General features: G+C 39.4%; 1 protein-coding gene across 1 annotated transcript in view; it reads right to left on the bottom strand.

Annotated features, from left to right (window-relative positions):
* Window positions 1–661: 661 nt before the first annotated feature.
* eys (eyes shut homolog) overlaps window positions 662–14,242 on the bottom strand; it is a 158,268-nt gene continuing 144,687 nt past the window's right edge. Inside the window, exons 43-49 of the mRNA XM_039621642.1 lie at window positions 11,854–12,036; window positions 9,358–9,524; window positions 8,222–8,366; window positions 6,116–6,290; window positions 5,691–5,863; window positions 5,408–5,569; window positions 662–2,672 (exon numbers count right to left, since the gene is read on the bottom strand). Of these exons, the coding sequence (XP_039477576.1) occupies window positions 1,480–2,672; window positions 5,408–5,569; window positions 5,691–5,863; window positions 6,116–6,290; window positions 8,222–8,366; window positions 9,358–9,524; window positions 11,854–12,036 (2,198 nt within the window). The 3' untranslated portion in view covers window positions 662–1,479. The remainder of the gene's footprint in view (window positions 2,673–5,407; window positions 5,570–5,690; window positions 5,864–6,115; window positions 6,291–8,221; window positions 8,367–9,357; window positions 9,525–11,853; window positions 12,037–14,242) is intronic.

Genomic DNA, 14,242 nt, shown 5'->3' with positions numbered 1-14,242 from the left:
AGACCTCCCCCATGGCCATTCTTGTTAAAGGAACGAAGTAATAAAGAAACAAATGATAGAAAAGTCCCCGTTTTTCACCAATCTATAGAAATTTTGGTAAAAGAATATTTTCTGTGAATTAACAAAAACAATGAGCTACCAGAACAGTTTTCCGAATTTTCATGTTTATCATATAGAAAAAGTGAGAAATGCTGTTGAAATTGTACTTGTTTTTTATACTAAGATATCTCAGGGGTTTAATGTGTAGTTAAACATCTTTACACTGGCAGAAAGGAGAGATTCACTCATCCTGTCCCTTCAAATTCAAAGTGGTCTGTAGGTAGTAGAACTAGATGGTTAGCATTGCGACCTTGCAGCAAGGTCCTTGGTTTGAATCCATCATCTTGACGGGGAACCCCAGTGTAGAGTTTGCATGTTCTCCCATTGTGTGAGTGGGTTCTCTCTGGGTACTTCAGCTTCCTCCCACAGTCCAAAGACATGCAGTTTGCAGGGTTAGGTGCATCGATGTTTCTAAATTACCCATAGGTGTGATGTAACTGAATGATTTTCCTTTTTGTTAGCTCTTGATAAGCAAAAGAAAATGGATTAACAGATGGGTAGATGGGTGTCATGTTAAGTTTTACCTTTTGTTTGGAAAGTGATGTAAATCAGAAAAGTCAGCCAAGGAATCAGAAAATTTAATTTGTCCTTTAACACTTTAAATGTATATATTTCATCAAACTGAGTTTTAAGTACAACTCAGAAGTGGTATGTACAGTGTTGAAGAAACAATTAGTACAATTCAGTTGCTTTAAAAAACAGGACTTTATGCAGTCCTGTGAAAAACTAAGTGCACCCCACGATTCAGTACTTGGAGAACCACCGTTAGCGGCAATTACTTCAAGTAATGTCTTGAAGTAACTTTAAATAACTACTCTGTATGACTATCAGTATCTCACGTTGTTGTGAAAGAATTATGGCCCACCCTTTACAGCATTCCTGCATTTCATTGAGTTTTGAGGGTAATTGTTTTTGTACAGCTCTTAAGTTTCCACCACAACATTTCAGTCAGGTTGAGGTGATTGATTCTGTTGTAGATTTGCTGCTGTACTTGGAATCATTGTCCTGTTGCATGACACAATTTTGGACAATCTTTAGATGTCAGACAGACTGCCTCCCATTTGACTCTAGAATAGTTAAATGTACAGAGGAGTTCACGAACGACTCTGATTAGATGTCCAAGTCCCAATCGTCACCCCTCCACCACTGTGCTTGACAGTTGGTTGGAGTCATCTGTGTTGATATGCTGTTTGGTTTTCAGCAAATGTGCTACTGTGCATTACAGCCAAAAATCTCCACCTTGGTCTGTATAAAGAACATGAAGACGGTAAGAGTGCACTTGGATTTTCACATGACTGTAAATACTACAAAACACAGTATCAACTACCTTAAAAAGTACATTTCCTACTATTGTAAAGACCAGAACTTGCAGTTTCACTATTACTCGTTTCCATCAAAGATATTAAAACCTTCACTTTTTTTAAGAAACAGCTCTTGCTTGGTATCTCCAAACAAACAGACATTTCTAAGATTCCCCGCAAAGCCATTTGAAAACATTCCCAAGGTCACAACTGATATGTTTCTGTACAGTTCAAACCCTCCAAAGTAAAACTGCCCCCCGTAGTTTAAGGCTACATATCGCTCAAATGGATCTACATTTCCAGAGAGGATCTCCTGGCTGTTCAGTGACACTTGAATAACGGTGCTATTTAGAGATATAGAGACATTGTGCCATTTGTTACAGCAGAGAGTGAGATTTCTGAAAATCAATGGGAGGGAAAGTCTTTCTCCAAGACTGACTGTTATTTTAAGATGGCCCCCTTCAAGTCCAACTGCAAGGTAGTCATCATCTTCGTGTTCAGCCTTTCCCATCCACATGATCAGACTGTCATTGGAGACTGTGAGAAAGCTGAAAGAAACCTGTGTGTATTTTAAGTTTCTTGTGTTGTATTTAGAGTCCCAGTATTTAACAAAAGAGTTTCCAACAAACTTCAGAGTGTCTGTGGACATTTCCTTGTCACAGTACCTCCCGCTCCACCCTAAGGGGCAATTGCAGTGATATGAGGTGACACTAGATGCCACACATAAGGAACCATGTTTGCAGAGGTTGTTTACACAGCTCACAGACTGGTTACACACAGAACCGGTCCATAATGGCGGACATACACAAGTGAACGAGTCACTACTTGTTGCCCTGCAGTGACCTCCATTTTGGCACACCTTGTACCCACAGGCTGTCCCATCCCAGTCACCTATGTTGGCCCCACTTAAAGCTCCCCTCTCTGTTAACTCAAACTCTCGATTGTTGAGTGTAAACTCTCGGAGGCCACCAGTGAAGCTCACAGGATCCCCTTCAGTTGCATCCGTGGAGACAAAGCTCAGAGTCGACATGCCTCCGACGAAGACGTCAGTAGCAACATCAAGCGTGGCCATGCCTTCAGTCACATTTTCTCTAACTTCCTTTTTATCCAGACTGAGGAAGCCTCGGTTACCAGTTCGGCCAGCCTTAACCGTGTGCCAGGTCCTGCCGCTTAAGTCCACTTGTTCAGAGGACTGCAGGATGTGGGTGCCGTCCCCAAGATTGTATCGCAGCTGGACAAACCCGGATGCCAGTGAGAGGCAGAAGAAGTCTCCTGTGGAAAAAACAATTTATGAGTAACTTGTTTGGAAAAAGTAATTTCTACTACTTGTACCGGGGTAAAGATTAGTATTAATATTAGATGTTCACAGTACTGTCTTTTAACTAAGGGCATTATTATTGATTTTTTAAAAACTAAACATTAGACACAGATGCAGTTAGGCCCACAATTTTTTGACCAGTAACTTTTTAAAATTTAATCTTTGTAGTATTTTTTTCTCTACACCACAGTGTATTCTAAATTGAAATATAAAGGTTCAGCTTTAATTCAAAGGTGTCCTCTATTTTCAGAATTTCAGTTTTATTTTTAATAGTAATTGGACAAAATTATTGTTCTGTGACAAATACATAAAAGATCTGGAGATGATTCAAAATTTTGAAACTTTATTTGGTGGCTTTTCTTTGGAACTGAACAGAAGATCCCAAGAAATGTTAATGGAAGGAGAGGGAAAAATAAACCCACCAGAGAAACAGCAAAAACTTCAAATCAAATCTCACCAATTTTGGTGTATTATTATTATATTACTACAAGAGCAAATGCACTAAAGTGAATGGTTGAGAAAAATACCTTCACAATATTGAACCAAGTCGAGAACACTCCTGAGAAAGCAGGCTTAAAATGATCAAGATCTGCAATCAAGAGACGCCTTCACGATTCGAAATGCAGAGAATTTAGAACAAAGTGCAAAAACCAGTGAAAGCCAGAACTGGAAAGCCAGATAAGACATCTACAAGAGCCTGCAAGGCCCGCAAAAAATTCTTTGGGCAGATGAAACCAAGATTAACTTGTACCAACATGATGACTGAACATCCAAGGTATGGACATCGAGGCTGTGGACAGCTACAGGTACCTTGGTGTTCATCTGAACAACAAACTGGACTGGACTCATAACTCAGACGCCCTCTACAGGAAAGGGCAGAGCAGGCTGTACCTGCTGCAGAGACTCAGGTCGTTTGGAGTGGAGGGCCCTCTCCTGAAGACCTTCTATGACTCTGTGGTGGCCTCAGCCATCTTTTATGGTGTGGTCTGCTGGGGGGGCAGCATCTCTGCTGGGGACAGGAAGAGACTGAACAGGCTGATCCGAAGGGCCAGCTCTGTTCTAGGATGCCCTCTGGACCCAGTGGAGGTGGTGAGTGACAGGAGAATGGTGGCTAAGCTGTCATCCCTGATGGACAACATCTCCCACCCCATGCATGAGACTGTGACGGCACTGAGCAGCTCCTTCAGTGGGAGACTGCGGCACCCACGGTGTGGGACGGAGAGATTTCGCAGGTCTTTCCTCCCCACTGCTGTCAGACTCTACAATAAAGACTTTTGCAGCTGATCAAACACAAACCCACACATGTGCAATAAGACTGCTATACATGCAATTCTTCTTCTGACGAAGTTGTGTTTTTGTATTTTCCTACTCAGTTGTATATAGTATTTGTATTTCTATTTTATTCTATTGTATATATTATTCTATTCTATTTTATTCTATTGTATATAGTATTTTATTTTATTTTATTGTATTTTATTGCATTCCAGTGTTTTCTAATTTCTGCTACATAACTTTGCACTTTTGCTGTAAAAAACAAATTTCCCACCTGTGGGACTAATAAAGGCCATCTTATCTTATCTTATCTTATCTTATGGGCAACAGAAAACCATGGAGAGGAAAAGGCGCACCTCATGATCCGACGCACACCACATTATCTGTCAAACACGACGGAGACAATTTTATGGCATGGGCACGTATGGCTGCAGGCGTCACTAGTGTTTATTAATGATGTGACTGCTGATAGAAGTAGCGGGATGAATTCTGGAGTGCACAAGGCTATGCTCTCTGCTCAGATTCAGTCAGATGCTGGAAACTGATCTGCTTCACAAATGGATAATGAGCCAAATCACACAGCAAAAGCAACCCAAGAGCTTCTGAAGCCAAAGAAATGGAATATTCTTCACCTGATCTCTGTCCAATAAAGCATGCTTTTTTAGTTACTGCAGACAAAAGTGAAGGCTTCAATAACATTGTCAATGATTTAAAATCACCTGTGGTGCTGTACAATGATGAAATTAGAAAAAAAAACAACCTATAGACCTAACTGTATATAAAAAATAAAGGATACATTCTCTTTGTGTCTCAATACTTCAAGGCCCTCTCACAGGTGAATATGTCTGTGGGTTGTAAGTGGTTGAACTAAAGACATATTTATTTTATTCTCTCCAAACTTGTCAGAGCAGTATGGATTGATTTCCATAAATAAACTCATTGATGAATTAAAAAATACAATTTATGTCATGATTAATAACTCCAATATTTATATAAAAAGTTTCACTTTGACCAAAGTTGGTCTTGTTCCATCAGTTTGTTGTCAATGATATGACACACTCAGCAGAATACTGATATACACAGTTGACAACGAGAGAATTTGATGTAATAATTTAAGAAATACTTGTTACCAAAGCACAATGTTCTACATGTTTAAGGTCAGGCTTAAAGAAAACAAATAAGAGCATGTAATAAGTATATTTAACAATGAAATTATATTCAACATATTTAAATTTAAATCCTAATTTTATTGGTCATGAACTAATAGCTACACATAGCAATTGGTATGTGTAATATGTGCTGTGGAGGCAGGGCATAGCGGGGTAAAAGAGCAAATGGCCTAATATGTTACAGCAGTCATATTAATTAACACATTGTTAATTAAAGCAAAGCTTCCCTAAATATTAATTGTCCTCACCAGCTCTGGCACTGAGATGTTGTGCAATGTAGACGAGGATGCCATCAGGTGATAAAGGCTGGAACTGCACTTGCAAATCAGTCCTGTGTCTTATACTTGTAGGTGGGAATGACATCCACGAGGAGAGGTTAGCACTGAAGAATGGATCACTGATGGTCACAGCTGAACAGAAAAAAACAATTTAGCTGTGAAAGAATTAAATAGCAAAGGCCTTATTTAAAAATATGAATAATAATAAAAATATAACAGATGCAGGTAAGGGTCACAGCTTCAGTGAGGCAACCTTTCTCACAGTAGAGCCCTGCTGTTCCCAGGGGGCACTGGCAGGTATATCCGTTCGGCAGAGGGATGCAGGTGGAGCCGTGGGCGCACAAAGGAGGGGGGCTGTGCTCGACATCACACACAGACACGGTCTCAGAACAGAGCGCTCCCTTCCATCCAAATGGGCACTGGCAACTGCAGACGGGCACAGTCAAACACTGTGTTAAAGCTTGTAAACACTGTTGTCTCCTTCTGCAGCATTCACACAGCGAAACCGGTTTTCTGTTTGTTACTGAAGCATAGTCACAATGCATATGGAAATATACATAAAGCACAGCGTTGTTTACTGTATTGTGCTCATTAATAACACCTACATGCGTTATTCATGAGGGGACTCATTAGAAGCAATTGGAAAATGAGCCCACGTAGAGTTTAATTTGCACTTACTACACAGATGAGCCAGAATCCACGCACGTCCCACCGTTCCTGCACTTAACATGAACGCAAGGGGTGACGCCACACTGACCCACACTGCGCCCAAAGCCTGGATGACCCGCAGGTTGTCCCAGCGCTTGGAACTTTCGGTCTCTCCTTGTGCGAAAGTGCACATCGAAAATGCAACCTTTGAAAAGAACAAACGCATCGTGAGATAACCTGCGCACAAGTCGGAGGTGCATTTCATTTCATCTTCAGTTTCCTTCTCCGGTCTTTCCCTAATAGGAAATTATAAGATGAAACGGAACACGCTTTACTGTCTTTGTAAGGAGATCAAAAGGTATGCATACTAAAATCTGCCCAACGCAAACGAAAACACGTCTGACAATGCGTGCACGGTTTGAAATGAGCTTCTTTGATGGGTGTTTATTTCATCATGTGAAGGTTTCACACTGGGAGACGTACACTTAAACCCACAAAACTTTCCAAGATGCCCGAGTTGGAATGACTCGAGTCCAATGTTTTCCCCCCATGAAATCATGCCATCACGCCTCTTCCTCATCATATTTGCTTATTGGTTTCATAATTCAATTTTATCAAGACAATATTTGTTTTGGCCTGCACCTGCAAAGCACAAGGCCTTCTATAAATATAAGGCCTGAACACAACCCTCGTAGTCATCTGCACATGCAGACTCCCTTCTCTCTGCTGCATTAGTCACTGGCATAAACAGGATGCAGGGGAAATGTCATGCTCATTCATGAATATTCATGGCATGATGCTGTCTGCTTGGCAGACTCGAGTGATGGTTGTGGTGCCGCAAACACAGACCATCAAAAAGCGAAGCAGATTCATAAGGAAGATTAGGCGAGATAATTATTTTTGTTTCAGTTGTGAGCGCATCGCTTCTTGTAAAAGAACCTCGAAAGCTGAGGTCTGAAGTCGAGCGAGCCCAAAGTGCTTTTTTCGGGAAACATTTGATTTACAAAACCGGAAAATGATTTTTAAATAACATTTTCTAATGTCCCTGATCTTTGCAAGTCCAAAAATGAAAGTTAATAAAGCTCAAAATCTTTTAGGAAATCTAATAAAAAACATTTCACCATCAAAGCAGTATGAAATCAGAGAGTTTTCAAACGCCAGGCTCGATAAACATCCCCATTTCTGTATATTTGATCAACAGCTTAAATTGACTACCTGATTTTTTTACTTCTTTTTTTTTTTTTTACCCACACAGCCTCTTCTTCGTTCTTTCCACAGGGGAGTGTGGATCTTTTGATAACTGGGAGTGAAGTGCATTATCAGTGTGTTCACTGCCAGCCATCATGATTAGGGCTCGATGAAGGTCACACAGATCTGATTAGGCTCTCATGAGTTCTCATTACATCCTGAGTAGAAAGGTTATGGTTCCACCAGTGTTGCCTGTCTCCGGTAGTGCTTACCATTACAGGGAACTGTGATAGCCTAATACCGCATGGGCAAACTGATGCTTTATCACAGCTGATTTGATTTTTGAAGGCTTATTTGCCGAGCAGAAAAATGAATCAGATGATGATGAATAGGCAAACACACAAAATCGCTCAAGTCCTTAAAAATAAAAAGCTTTTGTTCACCCCAAATGGATCTGCCATGACATTTTATAATAACAAGGTTCACTGCTGTAGTGCGGAGACTGCCGAATATGGTCGTGATGATATTCATAGCTGTTGTCATCATTATGGTCATGGCAATTTTGCGTCACAGCTCTGCACATTAGCAGGCAATATGAATGCTCTCCAAAAAGCATTCCTACATGAGGTCACCTGAGAGAAAGCATAAATGATGTTGATGATGACAAAGATTATTTGGATAGCACCCTTGTTCAAGTGACTTATCAGCAGAGGAATGGATTTACACACAACACACTGTATTGGGTGCAAAGCAATTACAGGGTGCAGATACAATCAACCTCAAAGCTTTGTTCCAGCCTCATACACAGTCTGAGCCTGTAACTCCCTTTTCATTACACACCTTCCCCTCTGCTTACAAAATGACAGAGATCCTGGGAGAAACTCCAAGCCCCAGTGCTCTTATTCCAGATAGCAACGCTGCGTTCTAATAAAGCCGTAGCAGTCTTACCCTGAAAGCCATGACGGAACCTGGAGCCAAGTGGCAGTAGTTCAGGGGTGTACTCATTATATCCACCTACAAAGAGCTGGTTGAAAACATTGAGGCCCACCAGAGGTCCTGGAGACAATCCTGTCCTGTTACGTTGGCCGTCAACCTGAAACACACGTAGTACAAATGTCAATATTCATGATGGCTCACTGTCAGTGAGGGAGCACACTTTCTATAATAATCTGCCAACTTTGCAAAAAAAATCTGAGACCTGGGATTCAAAACTGACTTATTCAGCGTATGTCTACTTATTAGGCACAGCAGCTACTATACATCCCTGAAACAGCCTCCTTTGAGGCAAGTCGCCAGAGATCTCAGCCCTCGCCGTCTCGATAGTATCTATCCTGCAGCTTGCGGATTTTCCCACTGCATTCAGATAGGTGCAAAAAAATATATACAAATCACTCTTACCCTGATCATTGGACTAAAATGATCTGTTGGTACAAAAAAACCTGATTTTTTTTGAGTCTGTATGACAACATTTATCAGCCCTCACTATGACAACAAGGCAAGATAAAACCTAAGTTTTTATGTGAATACGTGCACAGTAAAAACAGGGCTCACTGAGTGGTTTATCACAGTTATTGTAAATCCCTTCTTCCAGTAAGTCTCCATTAGTCTGTTATACATTCAATCCCTCAGTCAATCTTTGCATCCACTTTTAATACTCTTATTAAAAGTTATCTATTCAGATGTTAGAGAAACCTAATGTGTACAAACGGCAGATAAAGATAAGTCTGATCTACAAAATTAAAAATGAATGAAATAGAATTGACTTTAGCAGAGTCCCATTAAGCAATTTAATTTTCTAATTTCTTAATTGGAATGATCAAAAGACCGAATGAAGTAATCAGTATTTTTCAAAGAAAAATCTTTAGAACTTTGTGTATCTTGGTGTTGTTTTGATTGTTTAAATATCTTGTGAGCTCCTCAAACTTACCTTGGGACTAAACCTAAATCCTAAATGATCAGGTACCTCTGGGCTGGGATGCTCTATTTTATTGAAATGGTTACATGATTTAATTTAAATGTCTCTATACAGTAAGCACACTAAATATGTACAGTTACTAAAAGGGACACAGCAATCTTCAAATCACCTTCAGCCATCCTGTTTTCTTAGACCTTCCAAACGTGACGGTGTGGATGTTGATCTGATGGTTCAGTCGATCACTAACGATGGTTGCTATCCCCGATCCGAGGTTGAATCTATGTACAAGTCTTCCACTTTTTAATCCTAAAGCAAGGAAGTCGTCCCCATCATTGCCTTCAAAATATGAAGAAAGTTACCCTCCAACACAGTACACTCAAAATACACAGGCAAAAAAAGGTGTTCCACTTTCATTAATACATTTACATACTTTGACTAAACACAATGGTTTTCCTAAATGGATAATTTTATCTTAATAGAGCGGGAAATCAAGAACAGCTATTCCATGACCTCCAAACAAAAGAGTCCAGCTGCTGTGGAGTCATAAAGTAGTTTTCTGTTGAGGTGGGACGATGTGCAAAGGCTTTGTTGTCTGTGAAGCTCATTCAGTACAACTTGTGAGTGATGAGCTGTTCTCTGTGTGAGACCTATAATGGATTAGCTGAATGTTTGAGTTGTATGATAAGGAGGATGTTGCAGAAAGTTAGCCAATCAATCTCTGATTGATCTATATTCAAGTCTGATGTCTGGAAAGTAATTTTGGGAGTCAAAATGAACACAGTTTCAGTAAACATAAAAGGATGAAGTTGTGGAAGTCTTGAATATAATTTTTTTTAATGGTCTCATTCCACTGTTTGTCCTGGCGATTAGATTTATAGGGTAAGTTAAATGTTTGTCTAAGAGGGTCTCGGTTCATGAGAGAGCTGCAAATAAAAAGGTGCCCCGGGCTTTTTTACGTCTCTCAATGCAGCGACGTTCCTCATTGATTTTAAACATAAGGTTACACCAGATAGTTGCACGAGAAGACGGAGATAGTCTGAGGTCAAGTGTGTCGTTTTTGCTTTCCACCAGGCGGTGAGGATGATATTTATGGTGAGAAATTTAAAGTAGCTGTGGGTCTTAACTGATTTATCTATGAATAAAATATGCCGAATGAGGAGATTCTTAAAAAGAGTATTTTCAATATGAAGTCCGGCAGAACTGGAGTAGTTTCTCCAGTGTTGACTATAATGAAGAACAGGCCCAGAGTGCAATAATAGGGATCATTGCAAACGTTATATTTTCAGGAAAATTAAAATTTTGATGTTGGAAATGATATAAAAGACAGCTGAGTTTAATCAAGCCAACCAGGTCTTGTTTAATGATATTTAGTAGTGAGTTTGAAAATATAAACTGAGCTTGTTGAAACTTGGATTTTGAGATTTTTAATGGACTCAGCTGTGTGAAAGAAGCACGGCCAAAGCTGTTAATCAGATAGTGGATTGACAAAGGATGATAAATTTGTTATATCCAATAATGCTTTCATCTTTCATTCTGTTTAATGGCTCAGGGAAGCAGTTCTACAAAAAGAGCAAACTTATCTAATACTACTCCTTATGTAAAATGATCTAGATGGCCATTTGTTGGTGGTTACAGTTGCGAATGGTGTATCCATAAGATATGAAAAAGGATGGCCTGGCTTTTCAAATACTCTCATTTGACATTTTGTTAAAATTTCATATGCCAAGTCAATTAATCAACGCTGCTTAGGTCGACTTAAATTTTGGCATGGTCTCTCAGAAAATTTAGGGACACAAGAAGTAGCTGTTTGAGTTTTTGACAAGTGGGGAAATGTGTGGAGACATAGGCGTATAAATTTACTTCTAAGTGCCTCGTGACAAACAAAGTGCTCAAGCTGCAGACATGAAACCTGCTGCCGGTTCTGGAGAAGAAGTAAGAAGGGCAGGAGAAGATGATGGTCTTTGATGGCTACACAGTTTTACTGCTTGGCCTCAAAAATAAATTGCACCTTTGAATTTGTAACATTTCAAGAATGCTCTTCAGTTGTTTGAGTCTTTCATCATTCATATTACTCTTATTTCTTGTGCCTCCACCTTGATGGCTCTTAAAAGAAACAAGTGCGCAAGACCCATGATCTAGTGTTTCTATTTCATTATTATCATTATTTTTTTATTATTATTTTAATGAAATATGCTGAGAACAAAGGCATAGCAAGTATCTGCTTCCAAATCTGGCCCCACAGAAAGGAGACCCTGCTGACCCCAACACAGTGCACATTTACACCTAATAGTCCATCTAATTTAATTAGCTGTTTAATTCTTTTAAGAAGCTCGGTTCATGTGTTGATTTTATCCGAGGAATGCTCACATGCTTCTTTTGAAAGTAAAAAACAATAAGCGTTTAGCTGGAAATCAACAAAGTGTTGAACTCATTAATTCCTGAAAATCTCATAAGAAAGAAAAATCCTTAGGGGAACGGAGAATCTCAAAGACGTGTGGAACTCCATTAGACAGCCATTATCATACACAGCAGGTGACACTAAATTGCACTAGTGTTTCTTTCAAAATCCTCAAATCAGTTTGGAAACTCAAACTTCTCAAATTATTGTTTCACTGGAGCTTATAGATAATTTAAACTGCTATCCAAGTGTCAGGATTTTGCTCACCTTGTCCTTTACGTCCAGCAAACAGCATAAGGTTGTCTTTGACAGCAGAGGAACTGTCCGCAAGCGTAAAATTCAGCTTGAATTCGTAGAAGAAACTGAGGCTCGGGATGGAGGAATAAGCCACGAAGGAGGTGTAACCAAACTCATCACTTCCACTGAATCTGGGACGAGTGATATTGACGGCTGCAAAGCAAACACATTCAGAACACGCTTGAAAGCTCACATTTGTACTGTATATGCTTATGGATTAGCTGCTACAGGCTCTGCGGTGCATGTGTGTTCATTTTGTTCAAAGTAAGAGGTCTGATTCATCATTCACCTCAGAGCCTACCAAAAGATGGCACTATTGCCACACAATACAGACCAGGAGTTGGTGAAACGTTTCCTCATCCGATGCTCTAGCATGATGACCTGTTTTCAAATACTACCACCTTTTCTCATCCTATTCTGTTTTCATTAGTAGCTGTTTAGGAAGGATTCTGCCGAGCAAGCTTAGCATCGTACCCTTTGTTCACAAGGGTATCGCAATAACCCCAACGATATTCAATTACAATCTCAAGTTTACTTATTCTGAACGCATCGTTGATTCAGTAATGATCCTGCTTGTACTCCATTTCAGCATACCCATCCACTTGATTTTACACAGGGGACTCAATGTGAATTTGCCCATGCTTATCGAAAACTACTTGTTGTTGTTGCAGTGTGGATTCAAACACAAAACTGCTCTTCTTCACTCAAACACCTTGCATATTCTTCTTCAGCCCCAGGCGATGGCTTAGAGGGCTTCAGAGCACCCCTCCGCGACTGCCCTCAGCTCTGTTTGGCTGCTAAATTATTAATAAACCCGCAAATGCTTCTGTTATCATCTCCAGTCTGCTAGAGCTGGTTGTGTTTGTCTATTGCTTCATGTAGTGTAGTGGCCACCATGTTATAGAGCCAACACCTATTTTTAAACCGTGCTGTTTTTGATTTGATATTAAACATGATGCTATAATAACAACTAAGCTCTCTCTTTTTCTTTCCACATCGACACCCTTAAAATATATTTTTTTAAATGAAATGCTGTGTTTCTATACAAAATAGTTTATCCCTGTAAATACATAATTTGACCAAAATTCATCATGAAAATGTATTTCCATACTTACTTTGACTGACTTAACATTTGTGCCATTGCTTTTGAAAATTCTTCTTTGTGTAAGTGGTGGATATTTCATGCTGTTGTATATCTTTAATTAAACAGCTCCTTTTTAATTACTGAGCATCTTATCTTTTGACACTAAAAGTTCTTTACTGTATAGATCTAATGCACCAAAGTTTCTTTCATTTTGCATATGTTGTTAATTTTGTGTCATCCAAATGACATAAAACGGGGCTAATTTATGTTGTGAAGGTGGCTGAACAATCATTTCCTCTCGGTTATCTTTGGGAGTACTAAAAAGATCACAAAGACCTCAAAGTGATTCATGAGTTTTAGGAGTTTAACAGATTACTGTTGCAGTAAATAGTCCTTTACATTTCTTTGTTTTTTTCTTCGTATTTTGCACGCTGCCAGACATTCTCGTTTTTAAAGTGGTCTTGAGCAATAGTGTTTCTTTGGGCATCGGCTGCTTTTTCACTAATTTTCAGTCATGTTTGTTAAGCAACTTAACATGGAGCTGTGAATTATTCATGTATAAAAAATGCATTTAACTCATTGGATGATACATTGTTGTTTCTACACATAACAGATAGTTATCACAGAACCAACTTTAAAATGTATCGTTAGGCACCTTGTTACCAGCAGACTGTCGCAAACACAGAGTCTGTGAGGCATAAAATAGTATTTATTACCCCAACAAGTCATTTTCAAAGAGCTATTAGATGGAAATTTGATATATCTTGGCATGGTGGTGGTGTAGTACAACAGTGAGTGTCTACAGCCATCTGTAAAAACACGGTGGAGGCTCTATCGTGGGCTGTATTTCAGCCAGTGGGGTTGATGGAATTATGAATGTTGAAAAGTATCGTCAGATTAATGTTGAGATCCAGAGCCTAGATCTCAGCATTATTAAAGCAGTGTGCAATCATTTTAAATGAGATGGAACAAAAGGCATCCAACACCTAGAGAAGAGCTCTGACTGTTCTTCAAGAAGCCCGGAGGATTATTCCTGAAGACTACTTAAAAAATGACAAGAAAGCTTCTCTAAGAGAGCTCAGGTTGTGTTAGAATAACAGTGGATGTAACTTCCCATTTTCATAGCAAAATATAAAGAAATAAGAGGTGGCTCTTAGAGACCTTTGCACATTACTGTACATCTTGTGTTTTCCTGTTACTCCTTAATTTCACTAAGCAGTTACTACATTAATAGTATATTGGCATACAGTTCCCATTTATAGTTTCCTTTAGCTA

This window comes from Oreochromis aureus, linkage group 13 (assembly GCF_013358895.1).
Source record: "Oreochromis aureus strain Israel breed Guangdong linkage group 13, ZZ_aureus, whole genome shotgun sequence".
Classification (NCBI taxonomy): domain Eukaryota; kingdom Metazoa; phylum Chordata; class Actinopteri; order Cichliformes; family Cichlidae; genus Oreochromis; species Oreochromis aureus.
This window is presented reverse-complemented; position numbering and strand designations above follow the sequence as displayed.